Raw genomic sequence first — 18999 nt, forward strand, 5'->3', positions numbered from 1 at the left:
CAAATGAAAATGAAATGACATGGCACAAAAAAAGAGAGTCAAAATTCAATCTTTCTTATGCAGTTACAGTTCGGATGACAAACACCAAATTTTCCACGCCAGAAACTTTACAGCAAACAGCTGATCACGAGCGATCATACACTGAATCTTGGACCCTCAATTTTCTCATCATACTACGAGGGAAACTCTCAAAAAAGTCGGGAACTTTGACGATCAAAGACAACATGAGATAGATGCAGGACATCACCTGGGGAGAAGGTACTGGGCAAGAGGTTTCTGGAGAAACAGAGGGACTTCGGAGAAGGAGCAAGAAGAGGCCGGTTGCCTGAAATACGGGAAGCGACGGGGAGGGGAAATAAAGGCGACAGAGAGAAGCAGCCATCTCTTTCTCTGGACGTCGATGGGATGTTGCGCACGGGGAAGCACAGAAGAAGACGAATTCCTTTTCAAACTCGATCGCGAAGGCTCGTGTCCACCTCGTTTAGCTCTTTTATTTCTTCTGCGGTTTCTTTGAGCATGGGAAAAAACGGACTGCATTTTTGTTTTTGTTTTTTTTTGTTTCTATGATTATTTTCCTCGTTCTTTCGACCGAATTTCGTTAATTTAGAGCCAGAGATTTCATGTAATCTTTTTTTGGGTTTGTTCGGTGGAATTCGGCACAAAATTCCCGATATGTGATTTGATTAGTCTCATAGAACTGGTGGGGAGGGGATATATTCATACACATCAATACAAGAAATGGGGAGGAAGAAATGAGAAATTATAATCTTATAAGATCCAATCGGCCGTTTTAAGGTTTTCTGTCTTCATTTACACGGAAAATTTAAAAGTAAAAAAGAAGCTTTTTATCATTAGTTTAAACCAGCTTGAATCGTCAAAATAAAAAGCTTTCAACTTAAAAACGAATTTCAAAAGCGTTTTTGATCGCGCTGTTTTCAAAGGTGAGAATTATGTTACATTCGATCTGGAAGCTGCGTTCCAATTTGGAATGATAGCACTGAGAATGTTTTGACACATTTCCCTGATTTCACCTTTTCACGTTGTATGACTAACTTGATTTTACGACACCATTTTGGTTTTCCTACGCAGAATCGTACAACTAACTCTGATTTTACGAAACTCAGCCCAGAAAAAGCTGGGCGTTCGGTAAAATTTTTGGAAAGATGAAGAGAGTGAATCTATAATTCCTCCTAGTCCATCATTTTGGGGGTGGGTGGAATAATGGATATGCTTCCGGACAGAACTATTTCAATTTCGACTTTGATTTCACACAATCGAGAATTCTCGTGTTTCATCACCTCTTACCTGACGCAATTTCACTCTTCATGATCCATACCCACTGAAACATCAAAGAATGTCGGTCCTCTTTGATTCAACATGGGGCATATAGGAAAATCAGTCTTTTAATCAACCAGCCAAAGGGCCAGAAAAGATGGGCAATGGTTACCAATGTACAATACTCACGATGCAAAACCTTTCCATAACCTCCTTCTAGGCTTATAGAGAAGTACAGTCAAGTGGTTGCAGCCAGCGCAGGTGCCGGCGCAGGGGTATACCAGCCATGGTGGATTTCAACAGCCTTCTTCCTCCTGGCGAGCCGAGACTTTCTGCGTGCCCCAGTGTTCCTGTGCAAAGTTCCCACCTTCACTGCCTTGTCGATGACAGAGTAAGCCTCCGCAATCAACTTTTCAATTGACAGGATCTCCTCTGCTTGCGCATCAGGTTTCTTCCTAAGCCCATCTAGCTCTTCCAAAACCTGGAAAATAGAAAAGTGAACGCTATAGTAGAAACAAACTATCAGAAAGAATGTTGAAAGCTTTTGGCACAGATGGTGTGACACATCAGCAAAACTTCAGCTTTTCGTGGTGATGAATACCAGCACCCATCCCACTGCAGCAGATGCTAGAACAATAAACAGCAGAAGAGTCATCTTATCAGTCCCCTCCCCCCACTTTTTTTCTTCTCTTTTTTCCTCTTTCTCCCGATTTAATGCAGGACATCACAACTGCGAGACTCACAAACAATCTGAGAATGAATATATCACATGCGATTTTCTTGATCTTACACAAAAAAGTTCAACAAACACTAACAACATCTATATGCTTGATGGTCATGCTATACTCCCAGAAATCTTAAAGGGAAGTCTTTGTTCTGTGCCTATACTTGGTAAATTACAATAGAGAGCAATCTGATAACGCTTATCAAGTAGATTCTTAATAGATCAGACTGATGCTATCAAATTACACATTAATTTACATACTCAATGTCTGTTGACAAAATGAAGCTTCCTATGGTGTGGCAAAATGAAATTTGCAAAACGATATGGTTTTGAGCTAACTTGAGGCTACTATATTAGTGCTCCTTCATTTACGATTCAACCATAAACAAAAGTAAATGCTCATGCCAACAACCTTTGTATGCTAAACAGAACTACAACCAGCACTGAAATATTTTTTCACTGGAAGGATACTGAAACCATAACCACATCCAGCCCTCAGACATATGTGAAATTTTTCTAACAAGCTGAATGACCAAATGTGATGACCAATCATGCCTGATATTAAATTTGCATCCAATGGATCCACCAAAACACAATTTACTCAGTCGAATCATAAAGAGCACATCCTGCAAAATCTGCCGCACCCTACTTATGCATGTTTCAGTTTTTGCTATGCAGTCATCGCACGGCCACATCTTCTTGCAATGCTATCAATCCCTTATTCTCCGATCCATTTGCATTGCACCTACAAAGAGTTTCTCCACCATTCTACCCCAGATTCTTGACGCATTCAGATATATCCTATCTCACCCTAGCTTTCTAAGAGCAAGGCATTATGTCAAGCACAAGACCTTGATATAATATCAAGCTCAACAAAAAGAGCCAGGCATTATATCAAGCACAAGAGCTACCCACCACAGAACAGCACTGCATGACCACAACTTAATCAAAAGGATCCGAAATGCCAGGACCAACACCCCCCAGGATAGACAACAAAAATCATTTGGACGACTTCACCGGAGACCGGTGATCAGCCGAGAGCTCGCGTAACGGAATCGCTTCGCACAATAATCAAATCAACCGAAACGAACGCCACGCCATGCTACTACCTTCTTCATCCGCGTCCTGACCTCGGATTTCCGGGCCTTGTTGTAGAGGCGCCTCTTCTCGGCCTGGCGAGCCCTCTTGACGGCGGAGTCCGCCCTCTTCTGCGGCGCGGCCTCGCACACCACGGAGAAACGGGGCCGCCGCCCCTCGCCGCCGCTCACCGCCAGGCGACCTGAAAAAACGAAGAAACGAGCAACGGAGCTGAGAGGCCCGAGAAGAAGAAGAAGAGGCGGCGAGGGAGGGGGAATCGGAAGGCCGTCGTCGGCGAGGGTTACCTCCGGCGCAGAAAACGTCGCGCGACACGCTGGCGGAGAACTGGAGGGAACTGAAAGCGATGCGGCCGTGAGAAGGAGAAGGAGAGGAGTGGAGGGAGAGGGATTTGAATTTGCAGGGAAGAGCAGCGAAGCAAGAAGAAGATAAGCTCGCCATTTTTTCTCTGCGGGAAGCTTCTTCTCCCGCTGCCTCCTTATCTTGTAGAAGCTCCGTCGCTGCAAGTTAGCCAGCGGAAACGACCGAATTCCCTACTTTGCCCCTTGCTAGTGCGTAAATTTATATAATATAATTTATAAAATTTTAATTTATTCAATGTAATTTATAAATTTTATACTGATGAGTAATGTAGTCCTCTAATTAATTTTTTTTAACATGATTCTCAAGCTTTCGATAGATATTTAATTTAATCCCCACACTTTAAGAAAATATTATTATTCTTGAATATGAGTAAATGAGAAGATTACATTGGATATTTTCATACAAAGTTCAAAAATTGAATTAAACATGTAACACGAGTCCATGGATCACATTAAACTGATTAAAAGTTCAAGTAACACATTACGCATCGAGATAAAGTTCAGGGATTAAATTGAACAAATTAAAAATTAAAAATTTGCATGCTAGAGTTTAGAGATTATTTCAATCATTGCAATTAGGCTTGACTAAGGTTTTTCTTTTGATTCTTTTTATTATTGCTTTAACCAAATCTCACTCGACTCCTCTGCATTTTTATAATGATATTTAATTTTTCGTGTAAATATTGAGGCTACTAAAGTTCTGCTAAATCGAAAGCTAACTTTCCTCCATAAAAATTGCTAACTATATATTGAGAAATTACGGACTGAATAGAAGCTTTAACTGCAGTAAATACTGACATACTGAAATATACTTTCTACATGAGAAAACATACCCCTTTTTTTTTTCTCTGAAAACACGCTAACTACGATAAAAAAAAAAAGGTTAATTATTCCTTATAAATTTAAAGTTATTTTTCCACTTTGGAAATTGCTATTCTTCTGAAAATATATAGGCACAAAAAGATAAATACATACTACCATACCATCTACAACGTTGAAAAGAAGTGCTTTTTCTACTTAGAATCATATTAAGGTTCGATTTCTTTAAGGAAGTTAAGTTGTGCTGGCGTGGCAGGCCATTAGAAGAGGCGAGTTATTCTATTCTTCCTCTTGAAACTTACTGAAAAACACTTCGAACAGATTTCGTTAAGCGCAATGAAAAAGTAGCCAATCAATAAAATACCGAGGCCCTTTTTTTCTTTTTTTTTTTTTGTATAAAAAGCTAAATCAGTAATTTTCGATATTTTTTTATAAAGGAACCTCGTCAATCGCCTTGAGATACTTCCTGCTAATCCGAGACGAGCGACTTGCTAATGACGAAAATGTTCCTAACCACGATCATTGATAAGGTACTGATCATGGTGCAAGTTGCTAATCACCCTGCTAATCACGTTGGTGATTTAGCAATCTCTGTCGTTGATCTCTAAAATACTGGCCACACTGCATCATTTCAATCCCCAAAAATGGTTGCATAGAGATCTCACCCCGGAGATAACGAGACGATGGCAGTACGCTTTTACTTAGGGGATTAACCAAAAGTTGGGTCCTATAACCGGGAGAATTACAAAAAGTCCTAAACTTATTGTAATTGTGCAGATTCAGTCCTAAACTTTTTTTTTTTTTTTTTTTGTCAATTTAGTCCTAAACCTTTTATAATTGTGCCAATTCAATCCATCCGAGCCAAAATTAGCCGGCCGGGACTGGATGCCGCCGTCCGAAGAACGCCGACGTGGCATTTTTTAAATATGATTTTTTTTATTTTTTCGAATTTTTTAAATTTTTTTTTCCATCTTCTCCTTCCCCTCGCCGGCCATTGGAGAGAGAGAGAGGTTGCTTGCTGAGAGAAACCGGAGACAAACGAGAGGATGATGATTTCTGGCCGAGGAGACCTTTGGGGGTGAGAAGTCAGGTGAGAGTAGAACATTCTTCTTGCTTGCACCGCCTGGAACTTTCACGAAGAGGGAAAGCTTGAAGGAAATACAGGAGCGCTCGCGAGGGAAAGCAAAGGGGGCTCACTGGTTATTTGGGGAATCGCAGAAGGCCGCATCAAAACGTTCTGGGGTTCTTTGGAAGCTCTCCTCACACAGAGACGGGTGGGGCATCTTTTCTTTCTTGGCTGAAACCATATCGCAAGGGGGAGAGAGAGGAACGCTTTGAGGAGGAGAGATTTCGGAGGGAGAATTACCAAAAAGTCTAAACCTATTGATTGTGCCAATTCGGTCTAAACTTTTTTTTTGGCCAATTTAGTCCTAAACCTTTACGGTTGTGTCAATTCAGTCCATCCGGCCAAAATTGGCCGGCGGCGCCGACGTGGACCGCGAATGCCGACGTGGCATTTTTAAAATATTTTTTAATTTTTTTTTTTTCGAATTTTTAAATTTTTTTGGAATTTTTAATTCTTTTTTATTTTTTCCATCATCTTCTTCGCCTCCCGGCCGGCCGGGCGAGGCTCGCCCGCCGGCCGGAGGCAAGGGCCGGCGAGGGCGAGGCCCCGCCAGATCCGGCGAGGTCGCCTCGCCGCCGCCGGGCGAGGGTGAGGCCTCGCCGATCCGGCGAGCTCGGCCCTCGCCAAGGCCGGGGCGGAGGCGGGAGGCGGTCGACCGGCGGGGAGAGGGAATCGGGGAGGCGAAGCCGAGCCGAGGAGACGATCGGACGCCCGATTTGAGGGCCGGTCCGAGGGACGTCGGCTCGCCGCATCGCTCGGTTGCAAGCGGACGCCGCCATTGACGCGAGGTTCGGCCGACGGAATCTAAGAGCTTCGCGGCGGTCCGGAATCAAGCCGAGCCGTTCGTTCGGTGGGGCGAATCGGGGAATTCGGCGGAGGGACTCGTCTTCTTCGTCGCGGCGCGCGAGGGCGTCCGGCCGTCTCCTCAAGTCGGCTCCGCCTCCCCGATTCCCTCCCCCGCCCGGTCGACCGCCTCCCCGCTCCGCCGCTTCTTCTCTTCCGGTCTCTCTCTCCTCCCCGTCTCCGCCCCTGCCTTGGCGAGGGCCGAGCTCGCCGGATCTGGTGGGGCCTTGCCCTCGCCGGTGGCCGGCGAGGCCGAGCCGCCGATCCGGCGGGCCTCGCCTCGCCAACGGCCGGCGAGGCTCGAGCTCGCTGATCTCGGGCGGGCCTCGCCCTCGCAACGGCCGGCGAGGCCGAGCCGCGATCTCGCGGGCTCGCCCTCGCCCTTGCCCCTTGCCTCGGCCGGGGGGCGAGCTCGCCATTGGCCGGCGAGGCCGACCTCGCCAGATCCGGCGGCCTCGCCGCGCCCCCTTGCCTCCGCCCGGCGGGGAGCCTTTGCCGGCTCGCCTCCCGCCGGCCGGCCTGGGAGAGGTGAAGAAGATTATGGAAAAAAAAAAAAAAAAAAAAGAATTTAAAAATTCCAAAAATATTAAAAATTCGAAAAAAATAAAAAAATATTTAAAAATGCCACGTCCCGGCCGCCAATTTTGGCCTGGATGGACCGAATTGACACAAATGTAAAAGGTTTAGGACTACATTGTCAAAAAAAAAAATTAGGATTGAATTGGCACAATTACAATAGGTTTAGGACTTTTTTTGGTAATTCTCCCGATTTCAGAGGGAGAAAGGGAGAGGCGAAAGGAAAGAAAGAGAGCGGGGGCTTTTCTTTTTCTGGGAGCGCCGCTCCTTCTCCTCGATAGGCTCGACCAAGCCACCTCGACCATCTCCATCCTTCTTCCCATCTCTCACCACTCTAAGTGCGGCCGCCCGAAGAACGTTCTCTCGGGTTCAATCCTCGCCGTAAATCCTCCTCTCGCCGGAAATCTTCCCCCGCCGGCGTGCCATGTGGTTCAAGGCCACCCTAGTCGGTTCGTCTCTGTGATTTGTAGTTCACTGGTGATTATATGCTTGCTAGAAAGCCAAGCATGGAAGAAATTAATCTCGTGTAAAGATTTTCCGTTGATTGTTGCGATTGCCGAGTAAGCGTCCGAGTTGTTGACCGTCGATTGGAGCAGGTGACCGCCGGTTGGTGTTGGTTCGGTGGCGATGTGTATGCTGGATACTACGCATATAGAGGTTGATTTGTCACCAAAAATTCTGGTTCGATTAAGTTGCAGAAGGAATAGAAAGATTCGGGGAAGAAGATGGCGCAAGGTTGAAGAAGAAGGTGCAGGGGAAAAAGACAAAACAAGGAAGAAGACAAAGGGGAAAGAATAAAAGAAATTAAGAAAATCATTTAAAAAAGAATAAAAAAATCAAAAACATTTAAAAATTTAAAAAAAAAAATTTTAAAAAAATGCCACGTCAGCATTCGCTGGATGGCTGGTGTCCACGTCAGCGCCGGCCGGTCAATTTTGGCCGGATGGACTGAATTGGCACAATTATAAAAGGTTTAGGACTAAATCGGTCAAAAAAAAAGTTTAGGACTGAATTGGCACAATTGCAATAGGTTTATGACTTTTTTGGTAATTCTCCCCTATAATCTGCTGAGATTTACAAGTTCCGTTCATGTCCGAAAACGCCATAATTCAAGCAAGCATTCGAAGCGGGCATGTTTTTCCGAGCACAAAGAAGAAAGACGGCCTTGAGCACGGACTAGTATATGCTCCTCCCGAGTTCTGGGAGATTGACTTTGTCTAGAATCTTTCGGCTGTCATTACAACAGGTTGAGCCTCGGAACGCCTTCTTGCAAGAAAGGGACCCCTTCTTACAGCATCTTGCAACTGTGGGCAAAGAAGGGAACATCATCAAGTCACAAAGACACACGACCCGGGTCTCTACATAACAAATAAAATCTTGGTACGCCAAGGCATAACATGGAGATGATGCATTCCGCTTTGTGTATCTTACCTTGCTAGCAATTCCAGCCAGAGAAGGATCGCTCATCAGTTTGGTTGAACGTGTGAAAGCTTTGTGTATTGCTTGGCAGCAACCGTACCTAGCTTCCATGCCTGAGAAGTCCACCATCCAAATTAAAACGCTAAATGAGAGGCAAGCGATGGATAATGCTTCAACCCACTCAACACAAGGATAAAAAATAAAAATAAAAAGCGTGCGCTGCTAGAGGGAGAGAGAGAGAGAGAGAGAGAGAGAGAGAGAGAGATTCAACTCCAGATGAATTCTACTAGGTGTGCATTTGTGCGTTTGTTAAGTCACCACTCAAATTAATGGACTTAGAAATAAACAAGATTGCAGGAAAGGCCCAAAGACACATCCCCGCAAACAACAAAAGCAGAAGAAACGGAGAAAAAAAAAAAAACAGAAAATATAAAAAGAACTTTCACAAGATCACCTTTAACAAATTTATGGTCCAAAATATGTAATCACAAACACTTATGCTTAAGGAAATAGCGTTGACATAATTACTAAAGCTCCATCCTACATGCTTCAAGGGATAACATCTCCATCTGATGATCATGTCGGTGCTTCCGTAACATGGTGAATAGGAAAGTGAGCAATATAAAAATACCTATTTTTGTGGTTTCAATGCTCGGGTCAGTTACGATATCTACTATCTCTTCTTTTGAACAGATCTCCATCAGGCACCATGGCCTAGCTACCAAAGCTGTAATCGGCCTATAACCCTGGAAATATCAAGCTCATCACAATGGCTGACAAGCAAAATTAACCACAAATAGCAATGAGCTTCATTAAGCACATAGCTAAAAACCATCAAATAGATCTCAACATTCATCGGTCAATCTCCAATTTTGGACCAGAACAACAATTTACACTTACACGTTGATTATTTTAGTTTATGTATACTTTACATCTAAGGAAGAACAAAGCTTGGCTCCTACAAAAAGTTTTTTCCTCTTTTTGTGCATAGGAAAATAACATAGAACCAATCATTATGTTTCCTGGAAAATTGAAGAAATCCTACTTGATGCTCCTGATTACCAAATGGATCTGCTTGCTGTAACCATAAGTGGATGCACAATAGTAAAACTGAGAAAGAGTAGGAAACAACCAGAAAGGTAATGACCAACTTGATTCATAATTCCTATAACAAAATCATCTATTTCCAGTCCTCCCCTCTTTCTCTTCAGCTAAAGAAGCAAGCGTAGAACACACTACCCAAGGATAAGATTCTGAAGGAGGATCTGCCAAATACTCAGAACTCTGAATGGTTTTATAGATAAAATCCAAGGTTGGTTGATGCATGTTATGCATGAAGGAACATACATAAACAGTAATAATTGCACCCAAATCCAAAGCAGAGCAAGTTCCACATTTGTCCAGAGTAATATTTTATAAAAATGAGAGAGATCTGTAAATGACACACCGCTAAACGAGTTTCTGCCTCCTGCTGAAGAACTGATAGGAAAAGGCCCTGCGAATCATGGCACAAGCTCAGCAATTGGAAGGAAAAAGAAAAAGGAGCTAAAACACCCAATTAAGGAGTTGCTAAACAAGCATTCAACAGTTTCGACATACTGTCTTCAAGGCTGTTGCTTAATGACTTATATCCATCACACATTCATCTCACTAGGTCAGGAGATGTATCGTTTCTATTCAGTGCGTGAATGCAACAGCTAGTTAGTCATGCTCCCTAGCTTTTGCTCTAAAATAGACATAAAAGCACTAAAGGAAGAGATTCCACAGAAGAAAATAAAATAACAGACAGAAAAGATGAGAAACTCTAAACAGGTCAGTCTCGTGAGTTCATTATGAGATCATAGAACTTCATGTCAATATAGATTACAAGTATACTCAAGGTCGCAATGAGTCAATGACCCAAAGGAACTGCTGTTGATGACTATAGAATTTTCTCCCAAATATGGGATCTGCCAACCTGCTCATGAGCTTTAATATGGATTTCGCAAACACTGCACCTAAAATAAGCTGAAGGCAATTTTGAGACCTCTTGTTAATCTAGGTTGTCCTTAATTTCCTCGACTGCTATATCACCATTTTGCTTCTTTGTTCCCTTCTCTGAAATATCAGGCACATTCCACTATCACAAATGATCAATTAAGTTTCATTTCATATCACTAGCTTTTCTAGACAATTCATATTTAAAATCTCCATTTTGCTCTTGAACCTCATCAACCAAAGAACAGATTACAAAGATGAGCCACTACCATAAGCTAACACACTAAAAGTGGACAAAAGAACTCGACTTACCGATGGTGTCAGCTTTGGACTCCTGGATGCAGCCTCATATATCAAGAGTCTAAGGGTTTCTTCTGCAGAACCATTCAGTATTACACTATTATCTGACCGAGCTTCTCCAGCCAAATTTCCCAGTGCATGCAATGCAGCCTGAGCAATTCAATATCATATCATAAATAAACTACCACAGGAGATACAAGTAAAATCTTTGACCTTGGCTTACTGTTTGTCATGGAGTAAGCCATAAATCAAGACACGTACAGTACAAAGATTTGACAAGTTACAAACTCTCAAGAAGCTAACCACAGTTTGCACTATTCTGGCGAAAGCATGAAAGCATGTACATTTATGTGTGATGAGAGAAACTGCCTAAGATAATGAGTACTTATAACATAGCACATGTGAAAATGGAGTCAACATAACTTCATTAGATTGTGGCAAGAATGGTGAACATGATAACAGTAGAAAAATCTAGGCATAGCACATATCCAGGGGAAAACATCCATTGAATAGGTCACTCAAATTAGACAGTCTGAAGAACCAATGAAACTCTAACGTAATTAAAATATCATTTCTAAAAGTCCTCTTACTTCTTCTATAAAAGGGACATGCTTTCACTTATGCAGTATGTAACTCATGTTCTTTTCACTTTGTCTCTCATCTTTGATGTCATCACCTTCTCAAATTACAAGGACTGACTCCATCTCACGCTATATAAAAGATCATTAATTTTTAAGATATTCACACTAATTGGATCCCCTTAATTTGATAATTGATCATGACAAAACAGAGAAAGAGTTGCATGGACAAAAGCATCATATATCTGCTCACCAGCTGTTTACCACGTCCTTGTCTGTCAAAGGCAGCATACACTACATGTCTTGCAACAGGATATGTGCTCGACAACAATAACTCAGCTCCCTGAGTTGCTGAAAGCCAAAATAAAAGACAGAGAGAGAAGAGAAAATCTTAGTTTCCCATGGCCGAGGGTACAAATTGAAAAATAAATAAAAAAAGGATTGCTACTGCAGCAAGATTGGAGATGGAAAAAGAAGTACACTAATCTGTTAAACCAGCATGGAATGAGTACGCTAGGCATCTTCTAGCAGGGAACATGCAGGCAATCTTTATTTTCTCTCTTTCGATGTATGGTAACAATTCATTTAATTCGTGAAATAGCGAACCGATAAAAGCTCCTCCTTGTGGCAGGGAACACAACAGCCAGACAAGCTATGGCAAACCAACGTAGTTCTACTAGCCTACATGTAACCAGCTATTATGGTTAAAGTACTTACATAATCCAATTTGACCTAATGCTTCAAGGGCAGCTTCACATTCATCTGTATCTAGACTCTCTGACGAGCTGAGTCTCCCATCAATGGCAGAAACAACTACTCTGACACCTGCACTACAAAGCAAGTGTCTTCGAATTATCACTCAGTAGGGCAAGGACTCAAGTAAACCCATAATGCAAATTCTCAATGGGACAAACAAATCACGCAAGAATAATGTCACTTTATAATTGAAAGAAAAGCTACAGAAACCATAGTATAACGTAGACAAGCCACTCAATCAAGCACACCAACTTCCTCAGTTATACCAGTGAGAACTTGAATATTAGTTATTGCATTAAATTGTGATGAGATAGAAAGATTAGCTGAAGCGTGAAGGCTATTATAGTGCACAAATTTGCTTAGAATGTGCTGACATAAGGCAATACCAACCAAACAATTAATCTCCTCATGACTACAAAAGCTAAATATTGGGCAAATGCACAGAAATGATGGATCAGCCTTACTGGATTCGTCTGTAAACATATAAGTGTCCTCCTTGGACAGTAGTCTTCCGCAAATCATCATTGCTCTGGACCTCAAAATTGACTCCAACGATGCATTGCTACAAACAATGATAGCTATCGTAGTGATGACAGTTTAGGACCTGTAGAAACTAAAATTCAGAACAAGATTGAAAGCTCTCAATTACCTTATGATAGAAGCAAGTAGCTGAAGAAGTGCAGTCCTTGACAAAATTTCCGTTGCATGCCGGATCTCAACCATCTTGTTAAATGTACAAAGGAGAAAAGGAATTACGAAAATTTAGGGAAACAAAGGAACATAGATCAATTAAACTCAATAAGTGTTACAGATGTATGTAGTTCACTATGCCAAGGACATCACCTCCCTCATATAAATATTAAACTGCAAGTGCATGAGCAAGTAGTATGTTTCTTCACTAGGGAAAGAGAAAAGGGAGAAGCATAGAGATTAACAAACCTCATACAGGAGCTCCAGAACACTCAAAGTTACAAGGGTATCTTGAAAATTGCTGATTTCTGCCTCAAATAAACTTAGTAGATTGGAACTGTAGATAATTGATGCAACAGAACTGGAGACAGAAAACAGCTTCACTATCAAAGCTAGAACCCGAACACGACCCTGAAACATGGTTATGAAATTAGAAATTTTATCAGTACTCCACTTTCTACGAGTGTACATAAGTAGGCGTACATGCAAACATAGTGCAAAGGCAAGTATGGACTTCGTCTATCAGCTTCCATGACTTCATGGTACAATAATAACGTCTACATCAAAGGCTAAATCACAATCAACCAAAAACTACCGTTGCAAAAGCACTTGGTTGATTTTTCGCATAAGATTGAGATCTGAGCACAATGACCAAATTATCTATTCATTAGTGCCTAGGATTTTGCATCATCACTTGTAATCAATAATTTGGATAGAAAGGGGGGTGACTATCACCCTTCTTCAAATATGTCCAGACAAAGGAAGTAACCAGCTGATCGAACTTGTTCTGGCTAACTGATGCAAGGCAATGTAAGTTCAACTGTTCAAGTAACAACATGTACATATCCATACCAATGACGAGCATTGAGCTGCTAAGTTTCTAAGATGCGTAACTTCACTGTCACTGGCTGGAAAAACAATGTTCTGCAAGGTAAACATAAGACAGCCATCTCAGGTAAGTAGCTTATAATATCAATAAACCGAAGCCATAAGAAATAAGTCTGAGCACAGATCAGAGTCAAATCCTTACCGTGCCTCTTTGAAGGCATGCCAGAGTCTTAATAGCATCCATTGAAGCTGCGGCAACTTGTTCATTTCTATAGAACAAACGAACTACATTTCACTAAGATAGGAAGAGATTCCGACCAAATCATTGTAATTCTAACATGGATATTGTCAATCACTAAAATTAGCACCGCTTAGTTTTATTAAAACCCAGGCAGGAGTCTTGAGAGACTGTTTCTGAACTTGAAGAGAATACCATGCCATACATCCAAGTTACATAATGGTTTACTCAACAGCAATTAACTCTTTGTTCCAAAAGTTTGCAGAGAGCAATTTTCTCCTTTAGCATTTGGATAGAAGACTATGGAGAGAAGAGAATTGTTGGTAAAAGTAAACATATGTAAGTTATAATGACAAATTTACCCTTTAAAACAGTAACGCTTTTCAAGTCTGCTAAGAAAGGCATAAACAGCAGCAAAAGGTCAGTTTGGAGAGAACTATTCTCTCTCTCAAAATTCCTTCCAATTCCTTCACTTCCCCTCTCTTTCGATTTCCTCACTTCATCCATAAAAGTTATTAACAGAGCCGATGGTGCTACTGGGCAGAGGCTGCTTAATTCCCGCTATCTCACTGACCGAGCTCTGGACCACTATGATGAGTCTGCTAAAGAATGTCTAGTAATGGCATCTCTAGCAAAATCAGTCCCAGTTGATAAATTGCTTTGAATGCCAAATAGAGCTGGCATTTCTACAAAATCCTTGGTAGTTTTTCAAGTGGGGAGCAAAGTGTATCTCATTTTCTTTTACTAGGAAATTCGGATGCTATCTCCTTGACATCTCAAATCACCAAACATGTTGAGCGTCAATTCATCTTAAAATTTTAATGGACATCACAATGACTAGTGGTGCAAGATCCAGGGACATCTCTATAGTGGCTGCCGCTTTACTCGACAAGACTGGGGTTTCGGTCTCAAAAGTCCCTCCTCTACCTATATAAGTATATACTACTTCTACCTTTGTGGAAACCCTAGGTATGGCCATCTTCCTCTATGTAATATATGTATAAAACTCATTTCTACCTTTCTGGAAACCCTTACATGGCCAACCTCCTCTGTATCATAAACTTCCCATTTCTAGCACTATTTAAACAACAGACCGTGCCTATAGAGTAGACAGTCAAGATCAAGAAATTCCATAATACAGAGCCAATTGAAAAAAAAAAAAAAATCATTATTATGTTCTTACCCATTAACAAGGCAATCAAGCAAAAGTGGGTAAATATTGTACTCAATAATTATCTTCACAGCAGACAAAGACTTTTCATCCGAATTCTCCAACAGGCAAGACACCTGAAAAAAATAATAATTAGAAGAAATAAAAAAAACTAAGAGCACAATTCAAAGTGAGGTACATATAATCACCGCATAACTTAACTTTGAATTCAGGGTGGACATTTCATCTTTTCATTTCTCCCAGACATAGCTCCAGTAAATATCTCCCTCAAACTAAGTTCAGTAACTTGCTAAATATTCTTACTTCTAAATTCCAATATCATTCAGGAGAAATATGGACAAACAGAAGAAACATATATAACATCTCATCAAGTTGATAAAACTGACTTTGACATGTTTTTCCTTTCCTAACTATAAGAAACCAGAAGGTTTTACCAAGTATAAGCAACCGGGAGCTTTGTGATCTTTTATATATCTTGACAAATTAGGATCAACTGCAAATCAATGTAAACGACCAAGAAACACTTTGTTTCCCTTTGTCTGTAACCAATCCCACCAAAGAAGGTGATCATCAATCTAACCTTAGGAGGATGGAAACCAACAACCTTGTTTTAGAAAAGTGAAGCGAGGTGCGGAGTAATGACCACATGTGGAAAACTCCAAGCTTTTTCTAGAATTGGATGGCTGACTTTCTTTAAAAGATCTTTATGTAATGACTGGATGCGCTCATTTTGCGATTGTCTATGGGCTCACTATTTCTGAACTACAGCAAGTTCATGAAGGTGGTCCACCTCATGACTACAGGTCGGCAGCTTATTCTCTAAGCTAAAGAGCAGGATATTGGAAGTTAGAGCTGTGAATTAAGTGCGGTTGGCATTCTGCATTTTAAAAGTTAACATGTGCTATCTGGTGTTGTAATTGTATAGCCACAGAACACAGAAATCATCCATTGGACCTAAATCAATAGCAGGCGTTGGAACCTATTTCATACTTACCGTTTTGCAAGCCAGACATCTGACTTCTTGTGAAGCTGCCTGCAAACCAACTTGTACAAAAGGCTGCACAAACAAATAAAAATCGGGGAAGCATGAGGCTCATCCTTTTATACGCGCACAGGGGGAGAGAGAGCCGCCTAGACTACAAACGCAATAGAGAAGCGATTCAAATCCATCCAGAAGGGTTCCCATGGTACAGGAACATAAGATTATCGAAGGTTTCGAGCATACCATAAAGTGCGGGATCAAGGAAGCGCCGTATTTGGTCTTGAACACTCTCTCCAGACAATTAACCAGTGTACTCTCGAGACCAGGCACATCCGCTCTGGCTTGCAAAGCACTGCAAATACGAGAAAACCAAAATCGAACAGACGATTCTCATAACTTCTTGAGCAAGTCAGAATCAGCAAAAAGCCACAAAACAAAACAAAAAACGACGTCAACAAACAGTAGACGGTCACGAGTTGCTGTCGGATCGCAAGAACGAAGAAATCCAGCGAAGATGATAAAAAGAAATGGTTAGGAAACAGAACGACAAGCTTGCCCGAAGAAAAAAGAATCAAGCAGAAAAGAAGTCGGAATCGGGCGAAACACGTCACCTGATGATGACGGGAAGAGGAAAGCGATCGAGAAACTCCTTCGCGGCCGCGTCGTTCTGGACGCCTGAATCAGCAGGCACCACGAGAGACGAAGAAATGAAAACAAAGCAACTCCGGGAAACCGAGAAGAGAAACGAAACGGAGACTGGGAAAAGCCCTAACCGGGATAGAGGGCGAAGTCGGAAGCCGCTTCCAGCAAGCGGGAGGTGTCCTCCATGAAGTATTCTTCCTCCATTGGCGCTGTCTGGTCCATCGCTTCGCTCGCCGAGTGAAGAAGAAGATGCAACAGACTGGGAGAAAAGAGAGGAGAGAGGAGAGAGAGAAGTTGCCCCGGCTTCGCGTGGCAATCGCCGGGGGTTCGTGTCTGAATGACGATGAACAAGTTCCCGTTCGATCTGTTTGAGAAATGGGCTTTTATTGCAGGACGAGCCCGGCCCAATGGGCCCATGATGTCTTGCCGGTCAGCCCCATTCTATTTTTCTTTTCTTTTTCTTTCTTTATTTTCAATAACAGAGTAATAAGAGCCTCTCTAGCATTATTTTCGTAGTAATAATGCTCAGGCTCAAAATAGAACTTTTATATTAGGCCCCTAACAATTATAACCCCACACCCACTCATGACCACGAGTCTCTAAAAGAGTATGTATGCATAGGCACATCTGTCACAAACCCCATCGAAAACCGATCGATGTCTCTATTTTTTCAACGGGATATCTACTCTATTATGCACGGAAATTGAAATATCACTTTCTTCTTGACTTTGGTTTCAACCTCCCTCCCTAGGCAAGGAAGCAATTGATGCGGGGAGGTTAAGATTTGAAGAAACGTATATCAAAATTCCTCCGTTCCCTTTTACTAAGTACAATAGTTTGAGCAAAAATTCGCATGATTATGCACGCGAATGCACAAAGATTTCATACGTATGGAGAAGAAAATGCATATGGGCCGAATGGTTGGCCTACTAGATCTTACAAAGTTCCCAATAAGATTTTGAAGGAAAGTGATGCCTGAAAGAGAAATTGAACGGTGTCGCTTGGAGGGCCCGGAAAGGCGCACTTCCTACTTGCCTGCCCAACCCCACCTGTTTAGGACCGACTTTTAGAACGGTTCTTTGGGTTTTGAGATAGTTTCTGCTAGTTCGTGTTAGGACAGGACCATTTCGACAACATCGTTGGTGGGCAGGTCAACTCTCGTCAACATCGCTTGTTGACCGCTCCTGCCATTGGGCCATTGAGAAGTTTGAAAAGTCGACCCATTGATCAAGCCCTCGTTAAATCCATTTCAAGTAAAGCCAAGGATACGGAGGGCCGTTCTCAACATCACTGGATGTCAAACACGGCTTGCTTGTTCAATCCAACCCACTCCTTTGAAGGGCCGTGGCACTGCTCAATATGCTAACCTGTGGATCAATTTGATGGGAGAATAGTAACAACCCGAACACCACAGTAACTTTAGAATTGCTCATCTCCTTGGCCCCCAAAATCTTGTGCTATCATCTTTAATTTCAGAAAACTAAAGCGCACAAAAAAGGGTTAATGCCACGATAAACCTCAAATGGGTACACATATGACAAATTTACTATAAACTAATATTTTGATCATCAAAAAATCCAAACCGGTAAAGTTTCCTCTAATTTCACTCTTATTAAATGACCCGTAGGAGTTTATGGATATTTCAATTTGAGATTCTATTCTTCATTTTCTGAGGTGTATCAATTTATGATTTTTCGTAATACTAACGGAAGATAAACTTGTTACAAATGCACCGATTAGGATTTTTGATTGGAAGTAAATTTATCATAAATGTACTATTTTGAAATTTTTTGTGATTAAAAAGATTAATTTTTGATAAATTGTCATAAGTATATCGTGATATTAACCAGGAAAGAAAAGGTTGAAACAAAGTAAAAGACTAGAAAGAAAAGAAATGTGTGGTGTACTGTAGTACTACGCTGCAACGAGTTGTCGGCAGAAATGAGAAAAAAGATATGCTGCCCTCACCATGATGTTGTAACCCGCTGTTGCATCTTCCATGGCCGTACTTTCAAGCCATGTCAAGTGTGTTTTGGCGCTTCTTCGATTCGGCCGTCTCATCATTTCTTTCTACCACAATTGTATGGCCTTGGTTTGCGGTCTAACAAATTTCATGGTAGAATCTACCCCATAGAGATTTTCTCAAACATCTCATTAGTTTGTAATAGATTTGTCGACAACAAATTCGAAGGGCCTATTCCACTTCCATCGCTTGTCACATTATTTTATGTTATTGCGAGTAATAATATTACAAGAAAGGTCCCTTCTTCAATGTGCCATGCCACCAAGTTCGAGATCCTTGACTTGTCGCACAACAAAGATAACAGCTTGCCTCGGTGCTTAACAAATTTCAGTAACAATCATCAATTATGAACTTGCAAATGAACCAATTTGAGGGCACAATTCCTCGATCATTTTCTCGAGAAATAACTTGTCAACTCTTGACTTGAGTTGAAATCCATTTGAAAGCACATTGCCATGATCCCTTGTAGGGGTGAGCGCAATTCCCGAGTAGAACTGGAACAAGAGAACCGAACCGGAGGGTTCGGTTTGTTCTCGATTCTCTTTTCTAGGAACCGACAATTCTCGCTTCGAACT

The 18999-nt window shown here is 41.7% G+C and overlaps 2 protein-coding genes across 2 annotated transcripts; both read right to left on the bottom strand.

The window, feature by feature from the left end:
- Nucleotides 1–1333: 1333 nt before the first annotated feature.
- Nucleotides 1334–3619, bottom strand: LOC104448484 (30S ribosomal protein S20, chloroplastic). Its single transcript, XM_010062320.3, has 3 exons — nucleotides 3382–3619; nucleotides 3109–3278; nucleotides 1334–1756 (listed from the first exon to the last, which is right to left on the bottom strand). Exons 1-3 carry the CDS (start codon nucleotides 3533–3535, stop codon nucleotides 1514–1516), a joined length of 567 nt encoding a protein of 188 aa, XP_010060622.2. The 5' UTR covers nucleotides 3536–3619; the 3' UTR covers nucleotides 1334–1513.
- A 4228-nt stretch (nucleotides 3620–7847) lies between these two features.
- LOC104448485 lies at nucleotides 7848–16737 on the bottom strand. The gene is made up of 17 exons (XM_039316156.1): nucleotides 16533–16737; nucleotides 16371–16434; nucleotides 16003–16111; nucleotides 15772–15834; nucleotides 14790–14893; nucleotides 13571–13637; nucleotides 13393–13464; nucleotides 12790–12951; nucleotides 12500–12573; nucleotides 12315–12412; nucleotides 11812–11919; nucleotides 11348–11445; nucleotides 10529–10666; nucleotides 9687–9734; nucleotides 8871–8985; nucleotides 8252–8352; nucleotides 7848–8124 (listed from the first exon to the last, which is right to left on the bottom strand). The coding sequence occupies exons 1-17, from the start codon at nucleotides 16621–16623 to the stop codon at nucleotides 8038–8040; spliced, it is 1599 nt and encodes a 532-aa protein (XP_039172090.1). The 5' UTR covers nucleotides 16624–16737; the 3' UTR covers nucleotides 7848–8037.
- Between the last annotated feature and the right edge of the window lie 2262 nt (nucleotides 16738–18999).

The sequence above is a fragment of the Eucalyptus grandis genome, chromosome 6, assembly GCF_016545825.1.
Source record: "Eucalyptus grandis isolate ANBG69807.140 chromosome 6, ASM1654582v1, whole genome shotgun sequence".
Taxonomy (NCBI): Eukaryota; Viridiplantae; Streptophyta; class Magnoliopsida; order Myrtales; family Myrtaceae; genus Eucalyptus; species Eucalyptus grandis.

What these genes read in the sequence shown, in the direction of transcription:
- LOC104448484 (XM_010062320.3), bottom strand. Translation starts at nt 3,535, where the DNA reads ATGGCGAGCTTATCTTCTTCTTGCTTCGCTGCTCTTCCCTGCAAATTC. An exon ending in CGACGTTTTCTGCGCCGGAG is followed by an intron (nt 3,279 to 3,381) that starts GTAACCCTCGCC and finishes TCGTTTTTTCAG; the next exon opens with GTCGCCTGGCGGTGAGCGGC. An exon ending in TCAGGACGCGGATGAAGAAG is followed by an intron (nt 1,757 to 3,108) that starts GTAGTAGCATGG and finishes TCTATTTTCCAG; the next exon opens with GTTTTGGAAGAGCTAGATGG.
- LOC104448485 (XM_039316156.1), bottom strand. Translation starts at nt 16,623, where the DNA reads ATGGACCAGACAGCGCCAATGGAGGAAGAATACTTCATGGAGGACACC. An exon ending in CCTTGATCCCGCACTTTATG is followed by an intron (nt 15,835 to 16,002) that starts GTATGCTCGAAA and finishes TTGTTTGTGCAG; the next exon opens with CCTTTTGTACAAGTTGGTTT. An exon ending in CTACTTGCTTCTATCATAAG is followed by an intron (nt 12,413 to 12,499) that starts GTAATTGAGAGC and finishes CATTGTTTGTAG; the next exon opens with CAATGCATCGTTGGAGTCAA.